Source organism: Elephas maximus, chromosome 12, assembly GCF_024166365.1.
Source record: "Elephas maximus indicus isolate mEleMax1 chromosome 12, mEleMax1 primary haplotype, whole genome shotgun sequence".
NCBI classification, from domain to species: Eukaryota; Metazoa; Chordata; class Mammalia; order Proboscidea; family Elephantidae; genus Elephas; species Elephas maximus.
Window position 1 is genome coordinate 76,401,541 of NC_064830.1, and position 20,936 is coordinate 76,422,476.

A 20,936-nucleotide genomic window follows, 5' to 3' on the forward strand; every position below is an offset into this window, starting at 1 on the left:
ATACTTGTTATCCCTTCTTTCCTTCCAATTTCTCCCATTTGTAATGGAAATGTCTACCTTGTGTTATTCCACCACTGTACTTTGGGAATAGATAACTTGTGTTCTAAATTTCACAGGTTCACAGATGAAAAGGAATTTTGCCCCAGGATGGAATACACTTAAAGTCTCACTCATACTTGATTTAGATGATTCAGAAGATGAGATTTTGGACTTGGAATTGATTTAAGACTTTTGGAATAATGTGATGGGGTAAACGTGTTTTGCATGTGGCAAGGAAATGAATTTTTGGAGGCCAGAGGGTGGAATGTTTTAAACTGAATTATGTCCCCCAGCCTCTGCGTCCTCATCTGTAAAGCAATGGATAACCACATCTTCTTATGGGGTTATTATGCAACATCTCAGCTTTCTCAATACCTATCCTAGAGTCACATTTCCGCCAAGCAGGCTGTTTTACCACAGCTTTGTTTTTAATGGCAAAATATTAGAAACAGCCTAAATGCCCATCAATAGGGAACTGTTATAAATTGAATTATGTCCCCCAAAAATACATATTATAAGACCTAACCTCTATGCCTATAGTAATAATCCCATTTAGGAATGGGTTGTGTTTGTTATGTTAATGAGGCAGGATTAGTGCAGGGTATGTATTGAGTCAATCTCTTTTAATATATAAGAGAGATTATACAAGCAAGCGAAAAAGCAGAGATGAGGGAAGATACACGCCAAGCCACATAAAGATCGCCCAGGAGCAGAAGCTCAGAAAAGACAAGGACCTTCCTCCAAAGCTGACCTTCCCCTAGAGCTGGCACCCTGAATTTGGACTTCCAGCTTTCTAAATTGTGAGAAAATGGATTTCTGTTTGTTAAAGCCACCGGCTTGTAGTAGTTCTGTTATAGCAGCATTACATAACTAAGACAGGGACCGACTTAATCATATGGATCATCCCTGTGTGTAGGGAAGACTGCACCTGGGTGGCACAAACAGTTAAGTGCTTGGCTGCTAACCACAAGATTGGCAGTTCAAATCCACCCAGAGGTGCCATGGAAGAAAAGCTTGGGGATCTATTTCCAAAAGATCAACCATTGAAAATCCTATAGAACACAGATCAACTCTGACACACATGGGGTCACCGTGAGTGGAAACTGACTTGATAGCAACTGGTTTGTTTGTTTGTTTAACACTGCTGTTAAAAAGTGTGCAGGTGCAACAATGGACTTAAATTTACCAAAGATCATGAAGATGGCCCAGGATCAGGTAATATTTTATTCTCTTATACATAAGGTCGTCATGAGTCAGAGCTGACTTGACTACAACTAACAACAAGCTGTCAGGGCACATCACCAAACCTGGACCGGCATTTGTAGCAGTAGGCAGAAAAAAGGTCCCTCAAAGATGTCCATGTCCTAGTTCCCAAGTATATTAGTATATGAATGTGAATATGTTAGTACAATGGATTGAATTGTGTCCACAAAAAGATATGCTGAAGTCCTAACTCCTGTATCTGTGAATGTGACCTTGATTGGAAATAGGGTCTTTTGTTATCACTTAAATTAAAAGAGGTCATAACAGAGTAGGATGGGTCCTAATCCTAGTCATTTCTAAGCGGTGTTTTACAAAAGGGAGAAGAGACACAGCAACAGAGACACACACATGGGGAAGGCACCATGTGAAAATATAGCTACAAGCAGCAAAGGAACACCAAGGATTAGCTGGTAGCCAAGAAAAGCTAGGACAGAGGCATGGAACAGATGTCGCTCATGTCTGAGAACCTGAATTTGGACTTCCAGCCTCCAGAACTGTGAGAAAATAAAATTTCTGTCCTTTATATAGCCCCAAAAAAAAAAAAGTATTCAGAGGCTCCAGCCCTACTGCTATGGACAGATGGTCAAAATACATAGTTAGGTGCAAAGAGTAAGCTGCACACTGGTGCATGCTGCTAGGCTGCCATTTTTGAAGGGTGGAGGAAGGGCTTTATATTTGCCTGCATATGCATGGAATAGTTCTAGAAGGTTACATAAGGAACTAGTGGTCACGGTTTCTCTAGAGAGAACTGGATGGTTGAAAGATGAGGATGAAAAAGTTCTTTGCACCCTTGCATGCTGTTTTTATTTTTTATGGCTGTATTGTAATAAAAAAAAAAAAATTTACTTACAAAAAAGGAGACAGGCTGTTTTGACCTGTGAGCTGTAGTTTGCCATCCCCTGACTAGTCTATCTCAACTGATAAAGCTCCTTCTCATTGCTTTCCAACAAACCTGGTATATCTCAACAATGTATCAATTTTGAAAGCGCCTTTTGCTAATAAAAATTCTTTCAAGTATCATTGCAGAAAAGTCACATGACCATCTATATTGCTGCCATATTGTAATTTTGACTAAAAACCTATGGTAAAAACTCAGCATTGCCTGCAACTCATTTATATGCCCCTAATTTACTTCCAAAAAGCCCTGGTGTCACAGGGGTTAAGAGGTCAGCTGCTAATCAAAAGGCGGGCAGTTCGAATCCACCAGCTGCTCCCTGGAAACTCTATGGGGTGGTTCTGCTCTGTCCTATAGGGTCGCTACAAGTTGGAATCTACTCGACAGCACCTGACAACAGCAGCAATTTACTTCCAAGGAGCCCTGGTGATATGTACAGTGGTTAAGCACTCGGCTGCTAACCAAACGGCTGGTGGTTTGAACCCACCAGCCCCTCCACAGGAAAAGATGTGGCAGTCTGCTTCCATAAAGATTTACAGCCTTGGAAACAAACCCTACAAGGCAGCTCTACTCTGTCCTATACGGTCGCTATGAGTTGGAATTGACTGGATAGCAATGGGTTTTTTAAATGTACTTCCTCTTTCACTTCCCAAGGGAAATATCCATAGTCTCCTCCTTTTCCCTAAGCCACCTACCCCAATTGCTCCTTCAACAGATAAGTCCTTGTAGTCACAGAAAACAACTGAGATGACCGATTGTGATTTCCCTTCCTTTCCAAAATTCCTTCAAATTTGTTGTACTTATTTCATACTTAAGCCTTTCCTCACTCTTTGATGATAAGGCATTTCTTTCAAATTCAAACTCGCTTTTTACCTTCAGACCTTTCATCATCCCATGTATCTTAAACCATTGTTCATTCCTTCTCTCCCTCTCTCCTGTTGTCAGCCACTACTCTTTATCATATGGATATACAAGCTTCTCCAATTTTAATTTCTTTCTCTCAACCTTTGGTCCTGGTTTGGCTTATGCGCTACATTCTTCCATCCTTTCACAAATAAGATCCTCAAAATATCATTTTACAATTGCTATCTCCAATGTTGGGGATTGAATTGTGTCCCCTCCCAAAATGTGGCGTAAATCCTATGCCTGTGGTTATAATTCCATCTGGGAAGGGCCTGTCTTTGTTATGTTAACGAGGCAGGATTACTATAGCGTAAGTTCTGAGTCAGTCTCTTTTGAGCTATAAAGGAGATAAAACAAGCAATAGACCAAGCAGAGATGGAGAAGATTGGTGCCAAGTCACACGGAGGTCGTCAGGGAACCAGGAAACAGAAGCTGAAGAGACAAGGACCATCTCCCAGAGCCAACAGAGAGAGAAAGCCTTCCCCTAGAGCTGGCGCTCTGAATTAGGACCTCAAGCCTCCCAAACAGTGAGAAAATAAATTTGTTTGTTAAAGCCATCCACTTGGGGTATTTCTGTTAAAGCACCACTAGGTAACTAAAACACTCCACTTTCCCACCTCCCATTTATTCTTCAACCCACTGCTATCTGGCTTCTGACTCTTCCATTGTGTTGGTACTGCTCTGAAGCAAGTCACAAATGTCCTCCAATTTCCAAATTCAAAACTCTCTGTATTCCATAATATACTACACTGGCTGGCATATATCACGGACTCCTTAGTCATTTGTTGAATTGATGGATTTTTCTGTAATATTTGTCACTGTTGGTCACTGACTTCTTGAAGCTTTCTAGTGCCTCATATTCTTATGTTTTCTTCTCTTCCTTCTCAGACAGTAACTATTTTTATTTTTATAATTTATGTTATTTTTAAGATACCTGGTGGTACAAGTGGTTTGCGCTTGACTATTCACCCAAAGGTTGGTGGTTAGAATCCAACCAGCAGCACCATGAAAGGCCTGGCAATCTACTTCTGAAAAATCGGCCATTAAAAACCCTGTGGAACAGTTCTACTCTGTAACACAGGATTCTCCATGAGTTGGAATTAACTTGATGTAAATGGGTTTATATTATCTTTATTATTTAATATTTGCATGCCTTATCTATTTAAAACATTTTTTTGTCTGACTAGATAGATCATTATGAACAGGCACAGAAAAAGCTATAAGAAATGGTTAAATTTAAAAAAACATTCATGGAGTGATTTTTTTTTTTGTTATATTTGCATATATAACATACTACATATGTTGTTGTTGTTAGGTGCCGTTGAGTTGGTTTCGACTCATAATGACCCTACATACAACAGAGTGAAACACTGCCCAGTCCTGCACCATCCTCACAATCATTGTTATGCTTGAGCCCATTGTTGCAGCCACTGTGTCAATCCACCTCGTTTAGAGTCTTCTTTTTCACTGACCTTCTATCCTGCCAAGCATGATGTCCTTTTCCAAGGACTGATCCCTCCTGATAACATGTCCAAAGTACATAAAATGAAGTCTCATCCTTGCTTTAAATGAGCATTCTGGCTGCACTTCTTCCAAGAAAGATTCGTTTGTTCTTCTGGCAGACCATGGTATATTTAATATTCTTCGCCAGCACCATAATTCAAACGTATCAATTCTTCTTCAATCTTCCTTATTCATTGTCCAGCTTTCACATACATATGAGGCAACTGAAAACACCATGACTTGGGTCATAGTGTATGTGCCATAGTACATATACATATACATACACATACACATACACATACACATACACATACACATACACATACACATACACATACACATACACATACACATACACATACACATACACATATACATATACATGACCCTGTTAATTATGTTTGCCTCCAGGGGTGTAAGTTGGGAGCTAAAGGAGGAGGGCTCTTGTTTTTTATGCTATATACTTATTTTTAAATATTGTCTTATAGTCATTGCATAGACACACTTGTATTATTTCAAAAGGTTCTATGAAGCAATAAAGCAGCCCTGGAGGCATAGCGGTTAAGCACTGGTTAGCTACCTGAAAGGTCGGTGGTTCAAACCCACCCGCCACTCCGTGGGAGAAAAATGTGGCAGTCTACTTCTGTAAAGATTGTCATTGTTGTTAGGTGCCATAGCATCAGTTCTGATTCATAGCAACTCTGTGTACAACAGAACTAAATGCTGCCCAGTCCTGCACCATCCTCACAATTGTTGCTATGTTTGAGCCCATGTTCTAGCCACTCTGTCAATCCATCTTGTTGAGGGTCATCTTCTTTTTTACTGACCCTCTACTTTACCAAGCATGATGTCCTTCTCCAGGGAAAAATTACAGCCTTGGAAACCCTATGGGGCAGTTTTACTCTGTCCCATAAGGTCGCTATGAGTCGGAATCGACTCAATGGCAACACGTTTGGTTTTTCAGTTTTATGAAGCAGTTACAACCTGAAAGTAACAAAGGGCTAGTTCGTAGGCTCAAGGGCTAGTCCACAGGCTCAATACAGGGCAACCACCAGTCGTATTTTCTTGCCTTTCTCCAGGCCTGGCACAGCATCTGGCACCCAGGAAGTCTCTGCTTACAGCCTGCTTACAGCATCCCTTCTAGAGAAGGTTAAGATTGCTATGCTAGGTCTCTGGGATGAAAACTTGGTCACCTGCTGGAGTTTAGAAGGAAGGTCTCTCCTCATCCCCTGGTCTTTCCAGAACAGAAGAATCAGAACTGAAAAAAAATGTCCTTTTGGGTTCAGCAATGGGGGATCTGGCCTGGGGGCCTAATAAACAGAAAGGCCCTTCCGTCTACTCTGACTCACATTGTTTCCCAGCCCCATGGGCTTGGCCCAGAGGTGGACGCTCCCACTGTCTACAGGAACCGAGCAGGTAAGATGTGAGTGAAGCAGACCAGGTGCGAAAAAACAAAACAAAACAAATGCAGTGATCGACGGCCAACACCAAGCTTCGGCGTCCAGGAAACAATAGGGAACAGTGGGGCTTGCGGAGGAGCAGAGAGCCCATGCACTCCATCTACTCCCATCTACGAGGACTGTAACCTTGAAGAAACAGATCCTCTGCTTTCTCAAATGATGATAGAAACAGAATTATATATATATATATATATATATCAAATTCACTCAATTTAAAAAAAAATAAAATCACTCATTCTGGACCAACAACTTATAATTTCTGGCCTAGCACCTTTGGTGCTCAAGAAATCATAATAAAAGATCAGATTCCTCCCTTCTTTGTCCTTGAAGCTTTGTACTTCGAAACCCAACTCAAAGCTAACGGCACACTCATGACACCATCCTCACCTGTCCCCCAGCCCACATCCATCATTCTGCTCTAAACCGCCTGTCACCCTAAAGGCCCTATGCAATCATGGGGAATCACTTGGCCCTGGAGTCTGATGGGCCTTGTTTGAAACCCAGCTCTACCTACTTACCAGCAATCAATATAAGTAGGCACATCTGAGCCTCAGTGTCTTCATCTCAAAAATGGGGTAATAACATCTGCCTCATAGGATCACTGGAAGGGTTCAATGAGACACTACCTGAAAGCACTGGTTCTAGAGATAGCTTTCCTGGATTTGAGACTCACCTTAGTTTCTCATCAAATTATTTAACATTTCTACGTTGCATTTCCTTCTCCTGCAAAAATGTGGCTAAATAACTGTATCTCTCTTTATATAAAGAAAATAATGTTGTGTGCTATCAAGTCAGTTCCAACTCATAGTGACCCCATGTGACAGCAGAACTGCACCACAGGGTTCCTAGGCTGTAACCTTTATACGAGCAAATCACCAGGTCTTTTCTTCCACGGAGCCGCTGGCTGGGTTTGAACTGCTGACCTTACAGTCAGCAGCCAAGCACTTAACCACCGCACCACCAAGGCTCCTTAAAAAAAAATAATGGTAGTAATAGTAATATGTTAATATAAACCCTTACCACAGTAAATTTTAAATGAATAGCATCTGCTATCATTATTATCATGAGGGTAACAGACTCCGTTGGGAATTTAATGGAAGCTGAGACCCTCTGCCCTATACATAGGCAGAAACTTTTACTTAAATCTCAAGAGGCTTACAAATGCCCTAGCACACATTCACAGGCACTGAGTTTATGATCCCATGTGTTAGAATCTATTTCATGTACCTGCATCTAAATCAGGCACGTTTTGTCTTCCTCACCTTAATTATAAAGCAACCTCAGGAAACGGGCTGAGCCCTCTGACTTCTCAGTATCCCACAGAGAGAGGCAAGAAAGCACCGTTTCAGTGTTTTGGACTGAATTGTGCCCCCCTAAAACCTGTGCTGGAATCCTAACCCCTACACCTGTAGGTGTAATCCCATTTGGGAATAGGGTTTCTCTGTCGTTAATGAGGTCATATCAGTGTTGTTGTTGTTCTTGTCACATGCTCCGACAACAGAATGAAACACTGCCCAGTCCCGCGCTGTCTTCACAGTTGTTGCTATGCCTGAGCACATTGTTGCAGCCACTGTGTCAATTCATCTCATTGAGAGTCTTCCTCTTTTTCAATGACTCTGTACTTTACCAAGCATGATGTCCTTCTCCAGGGACTGATCCCTCCTGACAACACGTCCAAAGTATGTGAGACGCGGTCTCGCCATCCTTGCTTTCAAGGAGCATTCTGGTTGTACTTCTTCCAAGACAGGTTTGTTCATTCTTTTGGCAGTCCAAGGTATAGTCAATATTCTTTGCCAACACCACAATTCAAAGGCATTAATTCTTCTTCAGTCTTCCTTATTCATTGTTCAGCTTTGCATGCATATGAGGCGATGGAAAACACCATGGCTTGGGTCAGGTATATCTTAGTCCTCAGGGTGACATCTTTGTTTATCAGTGTAGGTTGTGTCTTAAACCTAATCACTTTTGAGATATAAAGAGAGCAGATTAGGCACCAAGACAACTAAGCACAAATGAGGAGAAGATAAGATGCCTTGTGGAGATCTCCAAGGAACCAAAGAATGCTGAAAGAGACAAGGACCTTCCCCCAGAGCAGACAGAGAGCCTTCCCCTACAGCAGGTGCCCTGAATTCAGACTTCTAAACCCTAAACTGGGAGAAAATAAGTTTCTGTCATTAAGGCCACCCACCTGTGGTATTTGTTACAGCAGCATGAGGAAATTAAGACAGACAAGGCCAGAGTCTGAATCCAGGTCCCTTCCTATGTGTGTGACCTTGGACAGGTGATGTCATCCCTCTGCCTTGGTCCCCTCATCTGCAGGATGGGGTATTAACTTCACTCTTGGAGGTGTCATAAAGGAATAAATGGATCAGTCCCTGGAGAAGGACATCATACTTAGGACAGTAGCTCGCACAGAGCAGACACATACCTTTATTGAGCTCCCTTCTCCTGAAACCCTTCTTCCTATTTCCAGCAAAACACCAGGGACAAAGCCAACTGTGTAGGCGGTCCATGAAGCGGTCCATGAAAAATTCCAAGCAGAGGGAGCCCAGCCAGTGACAGACACTGCCAAGTGCCAGGAAGAGCCACAGAGCCTCGCACCAGGAATCAGAGCTTCGTTCTTGCCCAGCATCTGTCATGAATGATCTATGGCAGCTCAGGCAAGTCGCTGAACGTGGCTGAACCCAGAACTGGCATCTCTAAGATGGGTAGGACAGGACCCTCTGGCATCTACAGACTCTTCTAGATCCAAGAGGACACAAGGTCCACCAGGACCTTTTCAAAGGCCCATCGTTTGTAGTGAGCCTTGCAGAACAGAGGGGAACATCCTCCCCATCTCCAAGATCAAAGTCAGACACACCTGCTGCCAGGCTCATTCTCACCTTGCCCCCAACTCATTAATGAGAGTCCTGAATTCTGCTATTGTGCACCGAGACAGTAACTGACTATGACCTCCCCCTACCCTCACCCCACCCTCTCCCCTTCTCTATTCTCTCCATCATGGATACTGGTTTCTATTAAGCGATTCAATTGACCAGAAAGGAACGAGACAGGAGCAGACGCATAGTCACAAGGTTGAAAGGATTTTAATCTAATCTGTCCAGAGGAGCACAGCAGGAATTTGAAGCTTTGATGCCTTTTTTAATCTGCTCTCAGAAGATATTCTGGGTCTCAAAACCTTCACTTACCCCTCATTTTTTCTGATTTCTATTTTGGGCTCAAACACCATGTCAAAGGTCAGCAGGTGAGACAGGTATAGAGGCCCTGGATGGAAAGGACATGGCTTGGATGGGAGTTCTGGGATTGGAAGAGCCTGATTTCCCCTCTAGCTCTGGTAGGCATCCTTTTATTTAAATCGCAAGATGCTTCCATTCTGTGCCAGCAGCCACAGATTGATCATATTTCCATACAAGGAGTGGCATGGACCAAAGGGACTTTCCCTGCTATGTTAGAGAAGTAAGGATGGAGTTACCATCCTGAGCCTCAGCTGGCTCATCTGTGAAATGGAACCAGCATTCTTAGCTCATCAGATTTTCTCTAATTAAAGGAGATAAAGTTTGTCAAAGCACAGTGCTTGCATTAGAGAACGTATTTAATAACTGAAGGTCCCTGGGTGGGCAAGCAGTTCGTAACCAACCGCTAACCTAAAGGTTGGTGGTTCGAATCCACTCAGTGGCTCCACAGAACAAAAAGCCTGGTAAACTGCTTCCGTAAAGATTACAGCCAAGAAAACCCTACAGAGCAGTTCTACTGTTTTTAATACACGGGGGTCACCGTGAGTCAGAATCCACTCAAAGGTGATTTTTTTTTGAATAATAATTACAAATTGTTCTCTCTTTCCCTTTTGTTTTTTTCTGAAATATCCATAAGAATGAATAAGTCATTCATGGAATAGCCACATGATAGATTATATAGCCCTAAAAAGGGGGCTATTCAAAGAGACATAGACATGCTCAGCATGTACTTGTACATGGGGGAAAACGCTGGTCATTAAACTACAGTCATCGTCGCTTAACGTCCACGATACCTTCTGTGAAATAGGACGTCATGTGATTTGGATGTTGTACAAACACCATATTGTTATTCTCGGAATGAATATTAATAACAAAATAATCAGGACTCTCCTCTCCCAGGCACAGAAGTGTATGAGCCAGGAATGGAGTTCACCATGTCCCGTGGGCTTATTTACCTGCTGGAGCCAGGGTCTTTCCTTCCCACTCCAGGGATGGAGTGGGTGGAGAAGAAACCATGCCTGGGGCAGGTGGCCATTTCCTCCTCCCACTGCAGGCCTGAGGGGCTGGAATGAACCAGGATGGCCAGGAGGAGTAATGGCCATATTATTTTGTTATTCTTGGAATGAAACAAAAGGTAACCTTATGTAACCTTATGGGACCACAGACCTATATGCAGTCAGTTGTTGCCCACACACGACTGGATTTCCACAGTAGGGTTTCAAATATGTAAACATGTCCCATTCTCACAGAGACAAAGAAGACACCAATATTTTATCAGCTGATATTTCTGGGTGAGGACTGATTTCTATTGTGTTCACTGGGCTTTTCTGAATTGTACAAGTCTTCTATAGTGAACACATATTATTTTCCTAATTAGGAAAAAAATTTGCAGAACATTTCGAGGGATGACAGAGGGCCTTCCATAATATCAAATGGCAGAACATAAAAGGCAGGACCAGAAGTGACAAAAGGGACAAACAATGGAAGTGATCATTTCCACAAGTTTGCAAAGGACCCAAGAGCACCTAATCATAATAAAAAAGAATAACAAGTATAATAATAAAAATTGTAAAAACAAAACCCAATAACAACAGCTACCATTTTGAGTGCCTACTATGTGCCAGGAAGTATGCTAAGTACTTTCTTTTAAGAATAACCCACTCGGTGAGATTGGCACTATTCTTGTATTCATTTTACAGAGAATGAAGTGAAATTTCAGAGAAATTGTGTAACTAGCCCAAAGATCCAGCATGCCCTTTCAGAAAGGAAAGATACACAAAGGCTAGGCTCAGGGACCTCGACCCACAAGTCTGGCATCATGGGACCATGACCCTCTTGCTCTGGGAATTTGGTCCAACCCCACAAGGACCATGTGATTCCCCCCCCAAGTCACACCTCCCCCTATATCTATACCAGCCTGTCCAACGGAACTTTCTCCAATGATAGAAATGCTTTATATCTACATTTTCCAATATGGCAGCCACTAGCTACATGTGCCTATTGAGCACTTGATATGTAGCTAGTACAACCCAAGAACTAAATGTTTAATTTTACTTATTTTTAATTAATTTAAATCTAAATTTAAATAGCTATTTGTGACTAGTGGCCACCATAATGGGCAATGCAACCCTAGTCTTCTCTCATCTGCAGAGTCAACCCAGAGGAATCCCAGGTCCAATCTGGGCATTCCCATTTGTGACAAGGAAGGCCTCCAGATCTCTCCTACCCACCTGGCTGCCAGATCAGATGCACCAGCCTTTCCAAGGAGGTTATGAGCTTTTCTTTATTTGCAAGATGGAAGAAGGTCACAGATCCACTTCACTGAAATTTCCTGTTTACCATGCACCTTGGCACTTTGTTTCTGGAGTCTCCACACCTACTTTATGTGTTAAGCATGATTATTCCATTTTACAGATGGGAAAACTGAGGCTGCAAGAGGTGAAATAACCTATTTGATGTCACAGAACCAGGTAGGCAGGAGTGAGATTCGAACCCAAGTCTGATTCCACCTCACCATGTGGCCTCCCTCAATCAAACCTTCAACCTCCTAACCTGCACCCCTAGTACATTTCTAAACCTCCTTCCTTCCTCAGAGGTACAGGAGGCCAGAAAGTAACTGGTTGCCCCGAGATACTCACGTATATGAGTCCAGAGAAGTATCTCTCCCTCAGGTTGTGCAATACAGAAGCTTCGTTGAGGCACGTCAGCTCCGCCATGTCCTCCACCTTGGAGAACTTGGGTGGGTTCATCTTCTGGATATCATCCTTGCCGACCGTTACCTTCTTGCCATTCTCCACCAGCTCCACAACCACCTCATCCCCCTTCTCCTCCTTGATGCTGGCTGCCTCGAAGCCCTGCTTCTCCGAAGGGACCCAGACCAGTTTCTTGGCAGCCCAGTCAGCCTGGGCCACTGGATTGTTGATGAAATTTTTGTCCACAAAAAGGAACTTCTCATCATCACTGAGTTGGCCTTTCTGTGCCATGGTGCCTGGTTGGTCCCCTGTGGAATAAGGCAACAGGGTGAGAATCAGGCCAGAACCAACCCCTAAAGACAGTTAAGCCTCTAGCTCTGCCATGTCTAGGAACACAGCCTGCAAAAACACATAGTACAAGGATGTTCTCTGCAGCATTGTTTACGATTGTCAAAAATGGAAATACCCCAGAGGTTCTTCAGGAGAGGATTTGCATCATTGCCTATAGTAGCAAAAATCAAGAAACAACCCAACGTCCAACAACATGAAACTGGATACAGAAACAAGGTATTGTCATACAATGAAGTACTACACAGTGGTAAAGAAGAAAGAAGCATGCCTACATATGTTGATATGGAAAGATATTCAAGACTTATTGTTTACTATAAAAATAAAAGGGGGGGTTCTCAAACAGTTAAACATAGAGTTACCATATGATCCAGCAATTCCACTCCCCAGTTGCACGCTCAAAAAATGAAAACATATGTCCACACAAATGTTCACAACAGCATTATTCATGATAGCCAAAAAACGGAAACAACCCAAATGTCCAGTAATAAAAAGAATGAAGTACCAATACATGCTACGACATGGATGAACCTTGAAAACATTATGCCAAGTGAAAGAAGCCAGTCATGAAGGACAACATATTGTATGATTCCATTTATATGCAATGTACAGAATAGAGGGGCCTTGGTGACGCAGTTGTTAAGCACTCAGCTGCTAACTGAAAAGTTGATGGTTTGAACCCACCAGCTGCTCCATGGGAGAAAGATGTGGCAGTCTGCTCCTGTAAAGATTTACAACCTATCATTAGCTATTAGAGAAATGAAGATCAAAACTACAATCTCACTCTGCCAACACTGGCACTAACCAAAAACACAGAAAACAATAAAATATTGGAGAGGTTTCAGGGAGATTCGAACTCTTAGGCACTGCTGGTGGGAATGTAAAATGGTATAACCACTATAGAAAACAATATGACTCTTCCTTAAAAAGCTAGAAATAGAAATACCATACAATCCAGCAATCCCATTCCTAGGAATATATCCTAGAGAAATAAGATTCATCACACAAATAGACATATGCACACCCAGGTTCATTGCAGTACTATTCACAATAGCAAAAAGAGAGAAACAACCTAACATCCATCAACAGATGAATGAATATAGGGACCATGGTCCTGGGGAACATCTAGCTCAATTGGCATAACGTAGTTTATAAAGAAAATGTTCTACATTCTACTTTGGTGAGTAGCGTCTGGGATCTTAAAAGCCTGTGAGTGGCCATCTAATATACTCCATCGGTCACACCCCTTTGGGGCAAGGGAGAATGAAAAAAACTGAAGACACAAGGGAAAGATTAGTCTAAAGGACTAATGGACCACAACTACCACAGCCTCCACCAGACTGAGTCCAGTACAACGACGAGATGGTGCCTGGCTACCATCACTGACTGCTCTGACAGGGATCACAATAGAGGGTCCCAAACAGAGCTGGAGAAAAATGTAGAACAAAATTCTAGCTCACAAAAAAAGACCAGACTTACTGGCCTAACAGAGACTGGAGAAACCCTGACAGTATGGCCCATGGACGCCCTTTTAGCTCAGTAATGATATCGCTCCTGAGGTTCACCCTTTAGCCAAAGATTAGACAGGCCCATAAACAAAACGAGACTAAAGGGGCACACCAGCCCAGGGGCAAGGACTAGAAGGCAAGAGAGGACAGGAAAGCTGGTGATAAGGAGCCCAAGGTCAGGAGGGGAGAGTGTTGACATGTTGTGGGGTTGTTAACCAATGTCATAAAACAATGTATGTACTAACTGTTTGATAGGAACCTAGCTTGTTCTGTAGACCTTCATCTAAAGTGCAATTAAAATGGACAAATAATGGTACATACACATAATGGAACACTATGCAACAATAAAGAACAACAATAAATCTGGGAAATATCTCACAACATGGACGAATCTGGAGGGCATTATGCTGAATGAAATAAGTCAATCATAAAAGGCCAAATGTTGTATGAGACCTCTATTATAAAAACTCAAGAAAAAGTTTACAAACAGGAAAAAAAATTACTTGACGGTTTCAGGGGTGAGGAGGGATAGGGAGGGCAAATCACTAACTAGATAGTAGACAAGTGTCAACTCTGGTGAAGCAAAAGACAACACACAATATAGGGGAAGTCAGCACAACTTGACCAAGGCAAAGTCATAGAAGTTTCCTAGACACATCCAAACACCCTGAGGAACTGAGTTGCTGGGGCTGAGGGCTGGAGACCGGTCTCGGGGGACATCTAGGTCAACTGGCACAACATAATTCATAAAGAAAATGTTCTACATCTAACTTTGGTGAGCAGTCTTTGGGGTTTTAAAAGCTTATAAGTGGGCTACCACCATCAACCACTCTGAAAGAGATCACAGTAGAGGGTCCCAAACAGAGGAAGAGAAAAATGTAGAATAAAACTCAAATTTACAAAAAAAAAAGAGAGAGACCAGACTTACAGGTCTGAAGAGACTGGTGGGACCCCTGGGACTACGGCCCCTGGACACCCTTTTAACTCAGAACTGAAGCCACTCCCAAAGTTCACCCTTTAATTGGAGATTAGATAGGTCTATAAAACAAACAATAACATACATGAGGAACATGCTTTTTAGTGCAATCATGTATACGAGACCAGAAGGGTAACACCTGCTTAAAAGCAATGACGAGAAGGCAAGAAGTGACAGGAAAAATGAACAGATGGAAATGGGGAATTGGGGTGAGGAAGGGGAGAGTGTTGACACATTGCAGGGATTGCAACCAATGTCACAAAACAATTCATGTATAAATTGTTGAATAAGAAACTAATTTGCTCTGTCAAGTTTCACCTAAAACATAATAAAAATAATTAAAAAAAAAAACTGAATGGACATGAAAAGAGAGAGTGGAGGGAAGGAGTGTGCTGTCTCACTAGGGGGAGAGCAATTAGGAGTACATAGCAAGGTGTTTATAAATTTTTGTATGAGAGTTCGACTTGATTTGTAAACTTTCACCTAAAGCACAATTAAAAAAAACAAAGCTGGCAAGTGGCCATCTAAGGTACATCTATTGGTCCCATCCCATCTGGTGCAAGGAGAATGAAGAAAAACAAAGACAGGAAAATATTAGCCCAAAGGACTAAAGGACCACATGAACCACAGCCTCCATCAGCCTGAGCCCAGAAGAACTAGATGGTGCCCAGCTACCACCACTGACCACCCTGACAAGGTTCACAATAGAGCGGTCCCAGACAGAGTGGGAGAAAAATGTAGACCAAAATGCAAATTCACAGAAAAAAAGACCAGACTTACTGGTCTGACAGAGACTGGAGGAACCCCTAGGACTATGGCCCCTAGACACCTGCCAACTCAGAACTGAAGCCACTCCTGAAGCCCACTTTCCAGACAAAGATTAGACAGGTCTATAAAACAAACAATAACATACATGAGGAACGTGCTTTTTAGTTCAATCAAATACACAAGACCAGATGGGCAACACCTGCCCAAAAGCAAGATGAGAAGGCAGGAAGGGACAGGAAAACTGGGCAAGTGGACACAAGTAACCCGAGGTGGAAAGGGGGACAGTGCTGACACATTGCAGGGGCTGCAACTGATGTCACAAAACAATATGTGTATAAATTTCTGAATGAGAAACTAACTTGAGGTATAAACTTTCACCAAAAAAAAAAAAAATTTTTTTTTTTTTTTTAAGCACAATAAAATTTAGAAAAAGATTTATAGCCTTGGAAACCCTGTAGGGCAGTTTCACTCTGTCCTGCAGAGTCTCTATGAGTTGGAATCAACTCAATGGCAACAGGTTTTGTGGTTTTGGTCCAGGATAGACAAATTCATAGACAAATTTGGTCCAGCAGATTAGTGATTGCCAGGGTCTGAAGGAGGACTGGGGCTGATGGTTTCTTTGAGGGTAATGAAAATGTCCTAAAACTAATTATTATTATAGCACTGGATACACAATTATTTGAATATACTAAAAGCCAATGAATTGTACAATTTAAATGTGTGAATTATATCTCAATAAAGCAGTTAAAAACAAAATAAAAGGAGCTGTGGTATTTGTATATATATATGTAAAAAAAAATGTGCTGCATATATATTCATATACATATTATACAGCACATAGTGGGCACAGTTACAGATACTTCTAGACATATCCAGACACCTCGCGGGACTGAGTTACTGAGTTTGAAGGCTCACGATCATAGTCTCAGAGGACATCTAGGTCAAATGGCATAACCAAAAAAACCCAAACCAGTTGCAGTCAGGTCAATTCCAACTCAGCGACCATATAGGACAGAGTAGAACTGCTCCATAGGGCTTCTAAGGAGCACCTGGTGGATTTGAACTGCCTACCTTTTGGTTAGCAGTTATAGCTCTTAACCACTACACCACCAGGGTTTCCATAGGCATAACATAGTTTATAAAGATAATGTTCTACATTCTAGCTTGGTGAGTAGAGTCTGGAGTCTTAAAAGCTTACTAGGGGGTCATCTAAGATATAACTATTGGTTTCCTCCCATTTGGAGCAAAGGAGGGTGAAGGAAACCAACAACTCAAAGAAACGATTAGTCCACTGGACTAACAGCCCACATGAACCACAGCCTCCTTTAGCCTGAGACCAGAAGAACTAGATGGTGCCCAGCTACCATCTTCGACTGCTCTGATCACGGACACAATAGAAGGTCTCGGTTAGAATGGGATAAAAATGTAGAACAAAACTCAAATTCATAAAAAAAAGACCAGACTTACTGGACTGGTAGAGACTGGAGGAATCCCCAAGACTATGACCCTAAGCCACCCTTTTAATCTGGAACTGAAGGCACTCCTGGGGGTCAACTTTCAGCCAAATAATAGGTTGGCCTATAAAATAAATTATAACACCTGTGAGGAATGTGCTCCTTAGAACAATGAACTATACAAGCCCAAATGGGCAACATTTACCCAAAAGCAAAGATGAGAAGGTAAGGAAGGGCAGGGATACTAGACGAATGGAAATGGAAAAGGCAGCGTGGAAATGGGGAGAGTGCTGACACATTGTGGGGACAGCAACCAAGGTCACCGAACAATTTGTGTATGAATTGTTGAATGGAAAACTAATTTGCTGTGTAAACTTTCACCCAAAACACAGTGAAATGTTAAAAGAAAAAAAAACTCTAAAGCATAGATGAGAAGGTTGGGGGCATATGAGACTAGGTTAACCGGAAATGAAACAGCTAGAATGAAAATAAAGACAATGCTGATACAATGCAAAGAATGTAACCAATGTCACTGAACAGTATGTATAGAAACTGTCCAGTGTGAACCTGTTTTGCTGTGTATACTTCCCCTGAAAATACAATAAAATACTATTTAAAAAATAATAATACAATAAAGGGGGAGATTATAGTCAGTATAATATCCCATTTTTATTAAAAAAAATTTAGAATCTGTACAGGGAAAATTACTGAAGAAATATGCACTGGTCAAGAATACTTCCTATTTATGTATCTCTGTCTTATTTTATTTTTTATAACTTTGTATTCAACTTATGATCAACAAAAATAAATGTTTGCAAAGCCCTTCAAATAGCCAATAAACAAAAGAAAAAGATGTTCAGGCTTACCAGTAATAGAAGAAATGCAATTTCAAGCCATGAGGTGCTGATTTTCACCTACAAGCTTGGCTAAGATTAAAACCATTGATTATATCCCGAGTTGTCCAAAATACAGGAAGATAAGCAAACCACACACACCATCTGCGGAAGAGGGAGTTTCTGGAAGGCCAATGGCCCTGTGGATGGAGATGCCTTAAAAACTATGCTTCTACCTGTAATTCCATTTCTAGGAACTTAGCCTAAAGACATAGACAGATGCTAACAGAAACACAGAATGTGCGGTGCTCTTTGGAACAACGAAATCTGCAGCAACCTAAATGACCTTCTAGGGGTCTTATTAATGGGTGGCAAGCCCATTCAATAGAATGCTTTAACTCCCCTAAAAATTTGAAACATGGACTTATATTTTTGCCACACGGAGGTTTTTCTGATTGATTAATTAACTAATCAATGAGTTTGTTTATTTTTATTGTGAAAAAATACATAAAACGTACATTGACCATTTTAGCCATTACGTGCACATGTAAGTGGCGTTTAGTACATTCACAATGTTGCACAACTATCACCGCTATCTACTTCCAGAATATTCTCATCACCCCAAAAGGAAACCCCATACTCATTAGGCAGTTAGTCCCTTTCTCCCCTCCCTCCATCCTCTGGCAACCATCAATTCGTCAATCTCTACGGAATCCTGCAATATTGTGGCTTTCATAGAAATAGAATCCTACAATATTGTGACTTTTTGTGTCTGCCGTAATGTTTTCAAGATTTGACTTTTCCAGGCATTACATGGAGCCTGGGTGGCGCAGTCATTAAGCGTTTGGCCACCAACTGAAAAGTTGGCTGTTTGAAACCACCAGCTGCTCCTTGGAAACCCTATGGGGCAGTTCCACTTTGTCCTATAGGGTCCAACTATAAGTTGGAATCGATTCAATGGCAACAGGTTTGGTTTTGGGTTTTTTTGGACATTACATATAAATGGAATAATACAATAGGTGGTCTTTGTACAAAGATACTTATGGTAGATTTTCAAGTTAAAGACAGTGTGTGTAAATGGAATATTACTGAGCAATAAAAAGAAATGAACAACTGATACACACAAGAACATCAATGAAGTCTCAAAGGCTTACACTAAGTGAATGAAGCCAGACACAGAAGACTGTAAGTTCTATTATTCCACTGATATGGAAGGGTAGAAAAGGCAAAACTATGGTGACGTAGGGCAGGTTGGTCATCGTCACCCCAGGGGGTGGGGAGGGGGTTGGCTGCCGAGAAAAAAAAAAAAAAAAAAAGCCGAGAGGCTGAGAATAACTCTCTGTGGTGATGGAAAGGTCCCATATCAGAACTACGGTGGTGATTACACACTGTACACATTTGTCAAAACTCTGTGAGCTGTGCACTTAACACCAGAGAATTAAACAAAAATGATGATGTAAATTATACCTCAACGAAGTTGATTAAAATATTTGTCATAGAGTCTTTCTTGTAATTTTATACGTATATAAAATTACATTTACAAAGTCTAGACATCCACATACTAAAATATTAAACTCTGGTTCCATCTGGTCAAATATGGAAAACTATAAACATCAAATGAGGAAAATACCTACAATATAGTACCTGAAAGATAAATATGTTTAAATCCATAGTTCATAATACAAGAGTCTGGGAAACAGCCCATTATTTTGAAAACTGGCAGAGAAAGAAGGCAGAAACCAAAAAATTGATTTTGTAAGCCTTGGTGGCTCAGTGGCTAAAGCTCTCGGCTGGTAACCGAAAGGTCGGCAGTTCGAACCCACCAGCTGCTCCGCAGGAGAAATATATGGCAGTCTGCTTCCATAAAGATTACAGCCTTGGACACCCTATGGTGCAGTTCCACTCTGTCCAATAAGGTCGCTCTGAGTCAGAAGCGACTCAACAGCACTTGATTTGGTTTGGGTTCTTATAAAAATTGTACCTCAGAGTAACCAAATAATTGACGAGGATAAATTTGTCTTTATATAAGATTTCCAGCCATTAAATGTCCTCTCAACATCAGGAGCTCATTTGTAACAGATTTTCCATCCTATTATTCAGATACATCAACCAGGTGAGGTGCTGGGAAAACGGGGCTTTTATAAACCAGACCTCTGTGCCTGAAACTGTGCCTGGTAACACTTGATCCCATCCAGCTCCTTCAGCCTGCTCCAGCTCTTCTCTACCAGCTGCTGCTGCACTCCAAAAGAACGAAGGCACAGGCTGAGATAGGATGTACAGGCACCAGGACCTACTGTGTGGTTGTTGTCTCTACTTCAGCAGAAAAGAATCCACAGCTTTGATGTTCCAAGAGAACCCCATGCACGGGCCCCAAATTGTCCCATGGACATGGACTAAATCCCACACGCATGGCTGAACCCCCAGAGCAGAGCACCCAGCTCCTGCAGCTGGAACCTCTAGGGTGACCCGGGTTTTGCAAGGCAAAATGGAAGGGGCGGATATTCCACAATAATAAAAACCAGAAGCTGATTTGCTCAACGAGGGGAAGGTTATTTCTCCTGGGAGCCCTGATGTAGTAACATTTTTAAAAAGACAGATGAATGTGTGGGTCATGCCCTACATCACTTCAGTTATTGAAAAAAAAATGAAATAAAAAATTGTAGAGAACAGATATTGTCCTAGAGTACACGATCACATTTCCTATGTTCAAGCGTTACTGAGTGTAGCTCAGGACATGACAAGCCCGACAAACACCTACCCCCAATTCCCACCTTAACTATCTTAAAAATAATTTCCCTCTACTTGGAAGAATTCCAGCTAACAAATGCAGAAGAAATAATAAAATTAGAATATAGCCATTTTATAACCTCTAATAAAACAAGGAGCCCTGGTGACTTAGTGGTTAAAGCACTCAGCTGCGAACCAAAAGGTCGGCAGTTCAAACCCACCAGTTGTTCCTCCAGAGAAAGACGTGGCAGTCTGCTCCTGTAAGGATTTACAGCCTTGGAAACTCTATGGGGCAGTTCTACTCTGTCCTGTACAGTCACTATGAGTCAGAAT

The 20,936-nt window shown here is 41.8% G+C and overlaps 1 protein-coding gene across 2 annotated transcripts in view; it reads right to left on the reverse strand.

The window, feature by feature from the left end:
• MYH11 (myosin heavy chain 11) overlaps positions 1 to 20,936 on the reverse strand; it is a 153,774-nt gene that overhangs the window by 118,161 nt on the left and 14,677 nt on the right. For both annotated transcript variants that reach the window (XM_049902729.1, XM_049902730.1), the window contains exon 2: positions 11,936 to 12,297. In XM_049902729.1, coding sequence (XP_049758686.1) covers positions 11,936 to 12,280 — 345 coding nt within the window. In that variant the 5' untranslated portion in view covers positions 12,281 to 12,297. The remainder of the gene's footprint in view (positions 1 to 11,935; positions 12,298 to 20,936) is intronic.